A 13,019-nucleotide genomic window follows, 5' to 3' on the forward strand; every position below is an offset into this window, starting at 1 on the left:
CATTACGAAAGAATTGCAAGTTTGACAGATGTCTTTGGACTAACCCCTCCCTTCCCACCGGTGACCAAGGAGAAGGGGATTGCAGTTCTGCTAACCACATCTCTTTCAGGCCACAGCTTCCCTAAGGGTATGTCTACACTGCAAGTAGACACCCATGGTTGGCCTGTGTATGCCAATTGTCTCAGGCTCGCGGGCTCAGGCTGTGTGGCTGTTTCATTGCAGTGTAGACGTCTGGGCTTGGGCTGCAGCCCAAGTTCTGGGACCCTCCCACCTCACAGGGTCCTAGAGCCCAGGCTCCAGCCCAAGCCTGGAAGTCTACACTACAGTGGAATAGCCCCACAGTCTGAGCCCCCTGAGCCCAAATCAGCTGGCACAGGGTTTTTCATTGCAGTGTAGACATACCCTCAGTGGCCTGTTCTTGGAAGTGGGGCTGGTGGCATGGCAAAACAGCCAGAGAGGGGGTGTGCTTATTCTTGCCAGAGGCACAGTTCCAGGGGAATAACAGGGTCCTGCCTTTGGATCTTGCCATGTTTGCATTTCCTTCTGGCCTCTCCAGCATTGACACAGTATGGCTTTTCTCTCCCACATTGCTTCTTGCTGGGCTTGTGCTTGAGGCCCTCAGAGCAGCATCACAGTATGGCCAGAGTGATAAAAGTATAGTAGAAACCTGTGGGTACAAACCGATCTGCACAGAAGGCATACAGGAGCTGTGGGAGCTCCCCAAAGATTCAGCAGAGGCCAGCAAGGTTCTGCTAGCTACAATTTCACTGGAAAATACCTTGTATTCTTTTCCCCAGATCATTTTGAAAATTACAAATCCTGAGCTTTTCTGGGTTTAAAAGATTATAATGTGATTACTGTGGCCATCACTGGGTTGGAGTCCTTCGCATTGCCACATTGATATTGTGTTAATATCAAACAGTGGTTCCTTGGAGCGTAGAAGAAAAATAGGAAATTTCAAGGACTTCATTCAAACAGACTTTTGTTGTTTTAGTCAGACTGAGCAGATAATGAGCTATTTCATCCTGTGCAGAGACATCCTGGAAGAAGTGGGAGGTTCAGCAAAATCAAAGGCTCAGATTCTGCCTTGACTGACAGCTTGTGCCAGGCCCATTCACTTAACGTGGATTGCACAGGGTATAAGTCAGGACAGAATTTGGTCCAATAAGTACAAGGGTGATTGGATGTGAACAGTCAACCCCGTGTGGGAGCCATGTCCCCAAGTAGATCTAATTATCTAGTCAGGGACTAGGTTAGAAAACTAAGTAAGAATTAGTGTTATATACAAATATTAGGTAAATAGTTTTCTTCCACAGAGCTGAGCCCAGGAGCTTCTGGATGATGGCTCCATGCTATGAGTCAGATTAATTGACAACTGAGACAGCAATAGGATAGTGCTCTTTTTGTTAGTTAATGTTTTCATTGACGTTGTCATCCAAAGCAATTATCAAGCATACAGGGCACTTGGCTTTCTGATCTGACATCTTCCCTGAGGAAAGGAGTGTCATGTGGTTTGACTTACATAAAGGGCGGTAAATTATGTAGCGATACATCAGTCAGCCCATATAACAGACAATATTGCCTTGCAGAGTAGTTATATATTGTAGCCTGAGTTTCTGGAAGTCCAAGGTGCCACAGGGATGGGCAGACTCTAATGGCTTACAATACCTAGGATTGTACATGATACTAACCGCAGTGATTGTGTTTTGTATGTTTGGCCATTACCAAGATGGTTGCAACATCGATTTTATAATCATCACTGGATATCATGTACGTGAAATTATTTCCTTTTCTTTGCCTTGTAAACAAATACGGGTCATACAGGAAATTTCTCATTCACTCACAGCAACTAGTGGCATGGAGAATGTGAACTTTGTTCTGTGTTGCAGGTGTTTGGCAGACCAAGATCAGTAGCCGAGAAAAAAGACACTTAAGGAAAGAACGGCTGAAACAAAAAGGTAACTCTCCAATATGTATTTACGTGCATATACAATATATGTTCTGTCTGGAACTCTCAATTCTTTTTCTCCCCTAGAGCCTATTTACCCCCTCAACTGCCTGACAATTTACTATTCCACAGTAAACATTTTCCATAAAAGGCCATTTGCTAAGGAAAAGAGCTTCAGTTTTTACCCCACGCTTTCATGAAAGCCCACAAAGATATTCTCAGGACTTTGAAAACAAATGAGATTGACTGATGAGGTGAATAAGAGATCTGCAGCAGTTAGGTCATCATGCAGACCTGTTGCATTTGTATAACTTTACCAAAAAATTGTATGTAACAGTTGATTTATAGAACCTACATAGTTGCCTACTTCAAAAAGGTTTCTGAAATTAAGAGCTATTTATAGTAAGCTGTCATTTCTTTTGCAACTATAAAAAGGGAGACACAACATTACCAATGCTAATTATATAATACTTTGCATTCACATCACCTTTCCTCTGGTGATCTCACAGTGCTTTCTATTGACTTATTTAGGAAGGACCTATGTACTTATGCTAATTATGTTCTTATAACTCTGGTATGTGAAAGCAGGTCATGAAATTTATGCATTTAAAAAACCCCAAGCAATTTAATTCTCTTCAGTAAATCTATTAACACAGCAAAGAAATCCTCAAAGATAAATACAGCAGAACATCTTAGAGGCTGGGATGCGAAGTTAGAATTGTGACCCAAAGTGACACAAACATGGGCATTCGTGGCAAAGGAGAGAATTGTTTACAAAGGGGCACCACCTTAAAGTGTCCTTGGGTATTTCTCTAAAAGTGAAGATCAGGCGGAAAATGATAAACTGTGATCTGTACAAATATTTAGATATTTTTGGGACCACCATCTCCATCACTTGGAGTCTTTAAATCAAGACTGGATGTCCTTACAGAAGGTATGCTCCAGAGGCTCCATCTTGGGAGGTGCTGAGCACTCTGGCTGCAGTCCAGCAAAGCATGTAGGCCACATGCTTAACTGTACTCACGTGAGTAGCTCTGTTTACATCACTGCGACTTGCATGCTTAAAGTTAAGCATGTGCTTAAGTGCTTTGCTGCGTTGGGGCTAGAGTGCTAAGCAGGGACCAATCCTAATTGAACCACGTTACTGGGGTACTGGAAATCACTGGGAGAAATTCAGCAGCTTTAGTTATGCAGGAGGTTAGATTAGATGATCATAATAGTCCCTTTTTGGCATTAAAATATATGAAGCTATGAAATAAGCCCTAATCCTGCTGAGTGCTGTTTGCTGTTTCATAGCAGGGAGGCAGCAGTAGCAGCATAAGCTGTATGGAGGTGGGGTTAGGATCATTTGTGTCCCTTTCTCCCCACACAAAAAACTAGGGAGGTGCTTTGTTTACCCTTAACTTAAGTCTGTGAATTGCTTTGGAAATCCTTTGGCTGAAAGGCGCTATGAAATCATCACCATCATGATTATCTTAATAAATGTCCTTCCGAGTGCTTGTTTCTCTGGCAATCTTGAAAATACCAACGTTCAACAAATTGTGTTTATTTTTCTTTTCCCATGAATGGTGCTCCATATGCAGGAAGGAAACCTGAAGTTCCCTTTCTTTCTCTTCCTTTAACACTCTGTGCCCCCAGCTGTACCTTTATGACCTTGAGTTATCTTTCCAGCCAAGGAAGAATGGACAAGGCTCCTCCAACGTTGTTCCTTAAACCTCTGAAGGGGTCACTGATGAGCTGTGTGATGCCGTTCTTTCCCACATGGGCTGAATGTGCACCTTCCAAGTGCTCTCAGCTTCTGCCAGTCCCAGACCATGGGGCTCTGTCTTTTTGCTATTGTGTGTGTAAATATATTCAATGGGCTTTGAATCAGGTCCTTAGTGAAGTCAAAGGGCGTCTTTCCATTGTCTCTGGATCAGGCCTTACATTTTTGTTTATTCTGTACAAGGTCCCAACCCTATTTAAAAAAAATCCATTTTAAATGTTTGTTTTCAAGAAAACCCTAGCAGAGTGTCACCCGGTACCTTGGTGGTTGAAGCAGTCTGTGATGGGAATGGGAAAGGAACTGTTTGGCCACACACTGTGACTAGGACGGAGGACAACAGCAGTAGTGGACAGGGAGCTCTCTGTGAGTCAGGGACAAAGACAGACGATGGTTCTGCTGTAAGGAACTCAGAAGCCACAGGAGAAGAATCTGAGCCCACACGATCTGAAGAGGATGTTTTTTCCAATGTAGGTGAGTGTCCCCAGTGAACCAGCCCACTGCAGGAGTGCAGACTTTGGGCAAGGGAACATTCAGCCAGTTCTATTAACCTACCTTTATGGCATTTTCCTCCAGCCTGTTCATTGAACAGTGTTCACACTAGACTTTTTCTCTAGCATTAAGGCAAAGAACCAAAAACAGCTGGGGAGCAAAAAAACTCTGTGGCGGGAATCTGTTTGTGTCAAAGCTTGAGGACAGATTTCTAGATGTTGTCTTCCATTTTAGTAGATGCAAATTTCAGATGTATTGTTGGTGCAGTTTTGTGCTCACAGTATAACTCAGAGTACAAAGTCCATAGCTGCACCTGCAAATCAGAGAGTTAGCCCTGGTCTACACTGGGGGGGGGAATCAATCTAAGTTACGCAACTTCAGCTGCGAGAATAATGTAGCTGAAGGAGACGTACTTAGATCGACTTACCGTGGTGTCTTCATCGCGGTGAGTCAACTGTTGACGCTCCCCCGACGACTCTGCCTGCGCCTCTTGCAGTGCTGGAGTACGGGAGTTGACAGGAGAGCGCTCAGGGGTTTAGACTAGATGCGATAAATCGATCCCCGCTGGATCAATTGCTGCCCACCGATCCAGCGGGTAGTGAAGATACACCCTGAGACTCCTACCTGTCCTAAACCAAAGGTGCTAAACTGAACCCAGAAAGGTCAAAGCCCAGTCAAGAGGCAGCATGATTTAGCAAGTAGGGCACTGGACTGAAACTCAGGAGAGCTGGTTTCTATTCCCCGCTCTGCCACTGACCTGCTGTGTGACGTTAGACAAGTCACTTCTGCTCTCTGTACATCTGTTTTGTCTCTAACTGTTGGTCTGGCTTCAGGGCAGGGACCGTGTCGCACCACGTTATATTGGTTGTGGCTTGCAGGCACTACTGTGATACAAATAATAGTAAGGCAAGGCTAAAAGTTTGATCTTTAGGAAGACCTTTCTCTTCCTAGTTTTGACAGTGTGTGATAAGAAAGTTGAAAAATAAAACAAAATAGATTTGCTCTAGGTAATGCCTCTTTTTATGGTTATTTTTACTACTTAATTCAAATCAGTATATGATTTTCATTAAGGTCCATCCTATTGAATTGAATTATACACAAGTCAGTAAGGTGACTTGTCTTCAGTAACCCAGCAGGCCAGAGATGTAAGATGGTGTAACTTAAGACTCCTGTACACTAAGACTCCATTAAGCTTAAAAGATGTACTGATATGAAAGGAATGTTGATGTAACCTACACACTCAGGAGCCACAAAGTTGTTACCCTACTTTAATTTTCACTTTCTTACAGTGTCAGTTGCTTTCCTTGCTCCATTCTTTTCTTTGGCCCCATCAGGAGGGATGTGTGTGTGTATTAACACCATTTCATACTCCCTTAGATTCAGTGGGCCAAATTCCCAGCTGATATATAAGGAGGGTTGCGTGCAAATGTATGTGGAAGTGGGTGAGAGTGCAAATCGGAGCAAGTCCATGATGAGCCTAAGTTGGTGCACTTTGAGAGGATCAGAAGAAGATGTAAACTTCCTCCAGATTAATGGTATTTTTATACTGCAATCTGAGGTGGGACTGCAGCATAGGTAGACATACCCACACTAGCTTTACCCATGCTAGCGTGGCTAAAAATAGCAGCGTAGACGTGGTGGCACTGGCTTCAGTGTGGGCTATTCCATATATACCTAGAATCCCCCGCGTGCTTGCACAGCCCACGCTGAAGCCCATGCTACACTGCTATTTTTAGCTAGGCTAGCACAGATAAAGCTAATATGGGTATGTCTACCTGTGCTGCAGTCACAGGTCAGGTTGCAGTGTAGACATATCCTAAGAGGCTAACTTTTTCAGATTTGATTGTCCTCCCAGCAGCAGCAGCATTGGCCACAGGGTTGGGGAGGAGAGACTGAAACATTCTGAATGTGTCTGTTTGAAGCCACATGCACCAATTTTGAATGCCCTGTTTGGGTTTGTTTTTTAATCCAGGAACATGGGACGTTGCAGAAGCAAAAGCTTATCCTGTGACCTTTGGGACTTTACCAGAGCTGTCCATGGAGTTAAGTGAGTGGTCTTTCTGTGGACACTTTTGATTCACTTCCTCGTGAGTTTTCCATCACCCATATCCCCAGATATTCAGACCCTTAAAAATTCTCCCTACCATTAGCCATATCGTAGTGTTTTCTCTCACACCTTGTTCACATTTGAAATCCGATGCTCCAAACTTTTAGTGACTGACTTCAGTGTATTTCCTTGAACACAGTCCTAACTTTTGTGTCATCCTGGTATGACTTTAAAACTTGAGATGCGTCCTTACCAGTTATTTTAAAAAGCACATCTAAACATAGAAATTAGCAAATTCCACCATTGGAGCAGTAAGTAACTACACTTCAGATCAGATAATGAGAAAGCACGCTACCCTCCTCAAATATTGTCCTGCCAGCAAACTCTCTCCCCGTAATCCCCCATAAAAAGTTGGGCTTTGCAATGTGTTCTAAAGGCTAGAAAATTCAGGCTATTTCAGACCAAGGGAGAAGGGCCAGGAGCTGAATTTGGGGGACCCTTATGAAAACCTTGCCAGTAGCATGCTCCTTTTTTAAATTTAGGGAATTCCAGCTTGAGAGCCTCTGCTGATTGCAACTGTGGGGAGAGAGGCAGTCTTTCTTGGTCTCTCCCATTCCACTTCAGCTTCATCTGTGCGTTCTCTAATCTCACCTACAATTGTCTATGCTTCTTCTTTTGGCTATGTAGGCCCTGTGTGGTGCTGGGTTGAAGCAGTGTCACAGTAGACAGCATAACACTGACTTATCAATGTGTAATACTGATGAGCGAAAAGGTAGATGATTTAATTGGGGATTGGTCCTGCTTTGAGCAGGGGGTTGGACTAGATGACCTCCTGAGGTCCCTTCCAACCCTGATATTCTATGATTCTATGAGATGTGGGGTTTAGGTTCCTGAATTTTTATTAGAATATTTTGAAAAGACTTGGTCTTGCACACCAGAATCTCCCATTGACTTCAACAGGAGTTTTGGATGTACAAGGAATGCAGAATCTGGTCCTAAACATTTAGGATATGTTAAGTGAAAGCATACATACATGCATCATGTATGTTGAGCTGTGCAAGCCGAAATAATGTAATTCTGCTCCATAGCAAGACATTGCAGATGATACAATGTATAATGTATTCAATCATATATTTTCCAGTCTTGCATTAAACAGTGGTCTGGGGCATCTCATAACAGACAACACGAGACAGACAAAAATCATTGCTCTCATCTGCATTAGTGACAGCATCAAAAAGGCAAGCTGCTACAGGACAGAACTGCACAAACAGAACAAATATTTAGGGGAAGATTGAAAAAAAGGCCACAAAAACCATAATCTTGGACATGAAGAAGAATAAACAAGAAAAAATATTATGAGAAGAGCTAATCCATAATACAAGTATTTTAAAAGATTGATGTGCTGTAAGGAGTTACTCAGCACTTGTATGAGTGAACTCTGCACTTTCAATTATTTACAAATAATCATCAAGCAAAGCTTTGGCTTCCTTCTTTCTATGAGCTTTTTCTCTCTGTCCTACTTTTCATTACATGTAAAAAGGGATAACTGTGGACCTGATTCAGCTCTCTTTCAAGTCAATAGGAGTCTTACTGTTAACTTGAATAGGGAGTTGGATCTGGCTTTTTACCAGGTGTATAATGGATGAGGTCTTTGTTTTGTAGGAACTAAAACTTCAATTTGATGTCTCTGAAAGTCATTTGCCAGCAGAACAGATTACGACTTTGAACAATACATGTTCAATCACTGTTCAGAGGGATATTCTGATAGTAATTTAATCATGTACTGTTCTTGTCCAGCCTTTTAAAATAAGTTCAGTGTTATGAGCAACATAAATTAATTTTGCAGCTTAAATTCCATAATGCTGCAGCTGTGCTGATCAGGAAAGTATTAATTGGCCTTAACAATGTGAATATACCTAAGTGATTGTTTTTGTTTTTTATTAAAAGGCATACTTGTTTCTATTCAGGTAATCTGAAGAGTAAATCATCTCAGGACAGCCCCTCCAAATATAATTGGAATGCCAGCTTACCCTTCCTCACAGTGGATGATGCATGGCTTGGGCAGCGTATGTTCAATTTTCTGATTGATTGATTGATTTGTTTGTTTGTTTATTGTCTGTGGAGAGATGAATGCAGGTTGCTTTTTGCCTTTGTCGTTTGAGCATAAAGAAATAAGAGACTATCTACCAAGTATCTATTGGCCAGGGGGACTGCTTGCTTGAGGAAGGTGAGCGGAATTCAGTGCGCACTCAGGGTAAAATTCAGATGGGGGCCTGATTTTCCAAAGTGCTGAGGACCCCCAACTCTAGCTGAAATGAATCAGAAGTGCAAGTGCTTTACACCTCCAAAAATCTGGCTGATGGTTAATAATATCGTTAATTGTAATTGAAAAGTTCCTTCTTGCTTCTTTTATAAATAACACTTTAGTTTATTAGAACTGAATGAAGTTTACAAATCAGATTTTCTTTTTAGCATTTATCCTGGTTGTTTACTTTGTGCACGTCTATCATCTTGAACAAGACTGTTCATTTTTACTTTAGTTACAATACATTTCTAATCAGTTTCTTTTCCAGGTTCTTAGCATAGTGCTGCGGTATTTGGGTTGCAGACATTTCAGGGAATTGTTCATCTCTTTGTTTTTAAGTTTTGGTTGGGATTTTTTTTTTAAATTCACAGAAACATTTTATTTCATAAAAGCTTGGGTTTTGCGAAATCTAAATTTGGGAGTAAATTTGACTTGACAGTATCTCTTTTAAAGATTTGTTTTAATAATAGAATTTCAGCATGAATTTTGAGCTTTGTTTGTTTAAACCACAGGGTTAAAGAAACACTGTGGATATGATTTCTCTGTATTTTAAAAATGTGTTACTAGTCAACATAGGTTATTAATGTTAAAAACAAGTTAAAGTTAGATTTGCTTTTTATTATTTCATAGATTCTAAGGCCAGAAGGGATCATTGTGATCAATGTACTTTATATATTTTGTTTACTTTTCTCGCTTCATTCAACTTAGATGGTGAAACTAAAGTGGACAGCTTGTAGTTGATGTGGCATCTTGGTTCCCACGCACTAGCACGATGCTGGAATGTTTGGGGGAAAATGGCTTCATTGATATATTTATAAAAAATAATTAAAAATGTATTAACTTCTGTCAAGAAACTTATTTTAAAAACCAGAACCTAAATTTGGGATCCTGTTAGTATCCCTTAAAACATAAGGGGAGAAATCCTGGACCCATTGAAGTCAGTAGGAAAACTCCCATTGATTTACTTGAAGGCAGGATTTCAACCAAGGTTTTCTACTGGATAGTGTTTGAATTTTAGAATCTGTGGGAAAGACCTATATAGATCTTGGAAGGTGAGGCTGGCACAAGTGGTATGGGTATCTGGTAGCTTCTTCTCTGCACCTTTTGGCTAAGATCCAGTGAAGTATCTAATTATACTTCTGCTGGTGGGGTACTCTATCCTGCATGACCTCTTTCATCTCTAACTTCTATGGTCATCCTAACTAAAAAGGAATCCAGAATGACTGCCTGAATAGAGGAAGCAGATATTAATCTGCTGCCATCTTTCCATTTCTGCCCAGCACTAATTAAGATTCTGGAACAGACACAACAGCTTGCCTGTCACTGGATTTTATAAATAACATATTTTATTAAAGAAAAACAAGTGTTCCCAGCTCATTGCACTCTATTTATCTTGATGGAGCTGTTTAGATATGCCAGACACTTGGCATTATAACTTCTGAGCATAGTCCTGGCTACACATGAGTAAGGAGGATGGCAGCATAGGTGGCTTTTCCATTGGTACTTCTTTGTATTTTATTTGACATATGCTACTGTTTGAGCATTTTGTGTTTGATTCCCAGTTGGACAGGGAAACAGAGCTTTTCTGCTTCCATGGAATAGCATCACGTTTAACTGACAGCTTGAATATATAGCTGTGAACTCTGCAGCTGTTGCTATTCACTGTACATTTAATTGAAAGAGGAAATGGAAGGTTTTCTGCATACAGCAGCTTTTTTGTAATTATTATTATTATTTATTACTATTTTTGATTTGCATTGTGCAGCATTGATCAGATAGCAAAATGAAGGGGAAGTCACTAACATGTATTCCTTCGATTTAGCTGAGATAATGCCTGGCATTAGGGTTTGTGCTGGCAAGTGACTTAGCTCTTTAAACAAGGCCTATTAACTGTTTCAGATATGAGGACTAAAAATGTTACTTATAACTTGAAGACCACAAGATGTTACTTCGACACATCCAGAGGAATACAGTCAATCAATTTCTTTTAATTTCCCTAGCAATTTTTTGGTAGGACTTCATAGTGGTTAGAACAAGAGACTAGGCGTCATGAGCCTGGGGCTCTGTTATTAGCTCTGCCACTGGTTCGTGGACAAGTCACCCTCTCTGCTCCAGTTTATCCATGATAAAAATAATGACCTATTGCACAGAGGGTGGGTAGGGTTGAGACTTGCATCCAAGCTGCAATCAGTGCAACAGCTCATCTGGCAGGATGACTCTGGAGAATGTAAAACATTCTACTAAGTAAATACAGCATTTTTCATTTTCATGCAGTTCGCCTTTTTAACTGGTGACTTGGCCTTGTCCCATTAAAACCATCATGTCTGCTAAAGGCAGATTTTCTTGGGGACCTGTAGGCTACCCCTATGTCTCATGACTTGCTTTCTTCATTCTGCACGGAAGTCAAAATGCATTTCAATTCTTTCATGTCAAGAGAATAACCAGAATCCATTCAGACAAAGAAAAGTCTCCAGTCTTGGATTCACCTATGACTTTCATATGTAGCAAATTATTCCAAAGGAACATGCAGAGTGAGGACACCTTCTATCTGGTTGACACTAGTTCAAACATTTTTAGTGAAACCGTTTCATCTGTAACACTTATAAGTAAGGCTATGTTTTAGTCATGGGTATTTTTAGTAAAAGTCATGGACAGGTCATGGACAGTAAACAAAAATTCATGGCCTGTGACCTGTCCATGACTTTTACTAAATATCCCTGACTAAAACTTGAGAGGCGGTGGCAGGGCTGGGGCAGGCTCCCTACATGGCTCCTGGGAAGCGGCGACCCCAGCTTCTAGCTCCACGTGCTGCCTCCACTCCACCCCAAGCCCTGGTTCTGAAGCTCCCATTGGCTGGGAACCATGACCAATGGGAGCTGCGGGGGCGATGCCTGTGGGCAGAGGCAGCACGTGGAGCTAGGAGCTGAGGGAGGGGAATTGTCGTCGCCCTTCTGGGGGACCCCCCCCAGGTAAGCCTTGCATCCCAGCCCTGAGCCCCCCCACACTGAGGATTGTGTTTCAGCAAATCAAGATCTCACAGGAACAAGTTGGTCACCTTGAGCAGAAGAGACCCTGATTACATAGGGTCAAAAGCAGTTGGCTGAAGCCTGTAGAGTGTAAAACTTTTAAATGGTTTCCTGAAACACTATAGTGATGCATCAGAATCAGTTTCTCTCATCAAAGGGTGGCACCCAGTGTGCTGTAACTCTATTTTGCCGCTTCATCCAGCTACATCCTTACATCCCACCCATTCAGCACTACAGCCGCTCTTCCCAGCCATTGGGCTAGACAAGCTGCATCCTCTTTGGCTCCTCCCACCCCACCTATCCACCAGATCCCACTGCATCTGTTCCCTTGCCCGTTTAGTACTTCTTCTCTGCGCTTGTCTCCACTTACCAGGGGATCAACACAGGATGATCGATCCACCAGGGGTCGATTTAGCGGGTCTAATGAAGACCCGCTAAATCGACTGCCGATCGCTCTCCCGTCTACTCCGGTACTCACCGAAATGAGAAGCATAATGTAAGTTGACAGGTGGGTTTCTCCCATCTACCCAGCGAGGTGCAGACACTGCAGTAAATCAACCTAAGGTACGCTGACTCCAGCTACATTATTTACGTAGCTGGAGTTGTATAACTTAGGTCAACTTAACCCCGTAATATAGATCTGCCCTCCCACTCCATCTCTTATTACTTCTTTTGCCTGCCAGCCTGAAGCGTAGCTAACTGCCCTCTTGCAGTGGTAAAATAACAGGAAAGTAAGGAGCTTTTCTTGCTTGTGTTTGGAACAGCTTCCTGCTCACAAGAGTCAGTAACTTCTGATAATATTTAGACAATAGAACTTAAGAGTTTCGAACACCAGAGTTATGAACTGACTGGTGAATCACACACCTTGTTTGGAACCAAATGTATGCAATCAGGCAGCAGCAGAAATAACAAAACAAAAATGCAAATACACTACAGTACTGTGTTAAATATAAACTACTAAAAAAAAAAGAACATTTTTTTTAAAGAAAAGATTTGACAAGCTAAGGAAACTTTCTGTGCTTGTTTCGTTTAAATTAAGATGGTTGAAAGCAGCAATTTTCATTTGCATATTAAAGTTTCAAAGTTGCATTAAATCAATGTTCAGTTGTAAACTTTTGAAGGAACAACTATAATTTTTGTTCAGAGTTACCTACAACCTCCGTTTCTGAGGTATTCATAGCTCTGAGGGTCTACTGTAATACCTTATTTATATAGTAATCCTGAAGGATCTTAAAGCACGTAACAAATTACAGAGTGTGTACAGAAAACACTTCAGCCAGCACTGAAAAGCTCTCCAAGTGGCATGTTCTAGCTCTTTGACAGCAACACTGCACTGCACAACAGTTTAGGGCAGAAAGTAAAGAATCCTGCTATGTCCAGCTGAAACTGCAGGAGAATGTGGATAGGTAGCAAGTAATTAACCAAACTGGAACAAGTCA

At 41.7% G+C, this 13,019-nt stretch overlaps 1 protein-coding gene across 4 annotated transcripts in view; it reads left to right on the forward strand.

Annotated features, from left to right (window-relative positions):
- Positions 1-13,019, forward strand: part of LOC140908557 (uncharacterized) — a 41,243-nt gene that overhangs the window by 16,926 nt on the left and 11,298 nt on the right. For 3 of the 4 annotated variants that reach the window (XM_073335935.2, XM_073335936.2, XM_073335938.2), the window contains 4 exons: positions 1,890-1,958; positions 3,945-4,184; positions 6,175-6,249; positions 8,217-8,315. In XM_073335935.2, the coding sequence (XP_073192036.1) occupies positions 1,890-1,958; positions 3,945-4,184; positions 6,175-6,249; positions 8,217-8,315 (483 nt within the window). The remainder of the gene's footprint in view (positions 1-1,889; positions 1,959-3,944; positions 4,185-6,174; positions 6,250-8,216; positions 8,316-13,019) is intronic. The other variant, XM_073335937.2, reaches the window with a different exon arrangement.

The sequence above is a fragment of the Lepidochelys kempii genome, chromosome 3, assembly GCF_965140285.1.
Source record: "Lepidochelys kempii isolate rLepKem1 chromosome 3, rLepKem1.hap1, whole genome shotgun sequence".
NCBI lineage: Eukaryota > Metazoa > Chordata > Testudines > Cheloniidae > Lepidochelys > Lepidochelys kempii.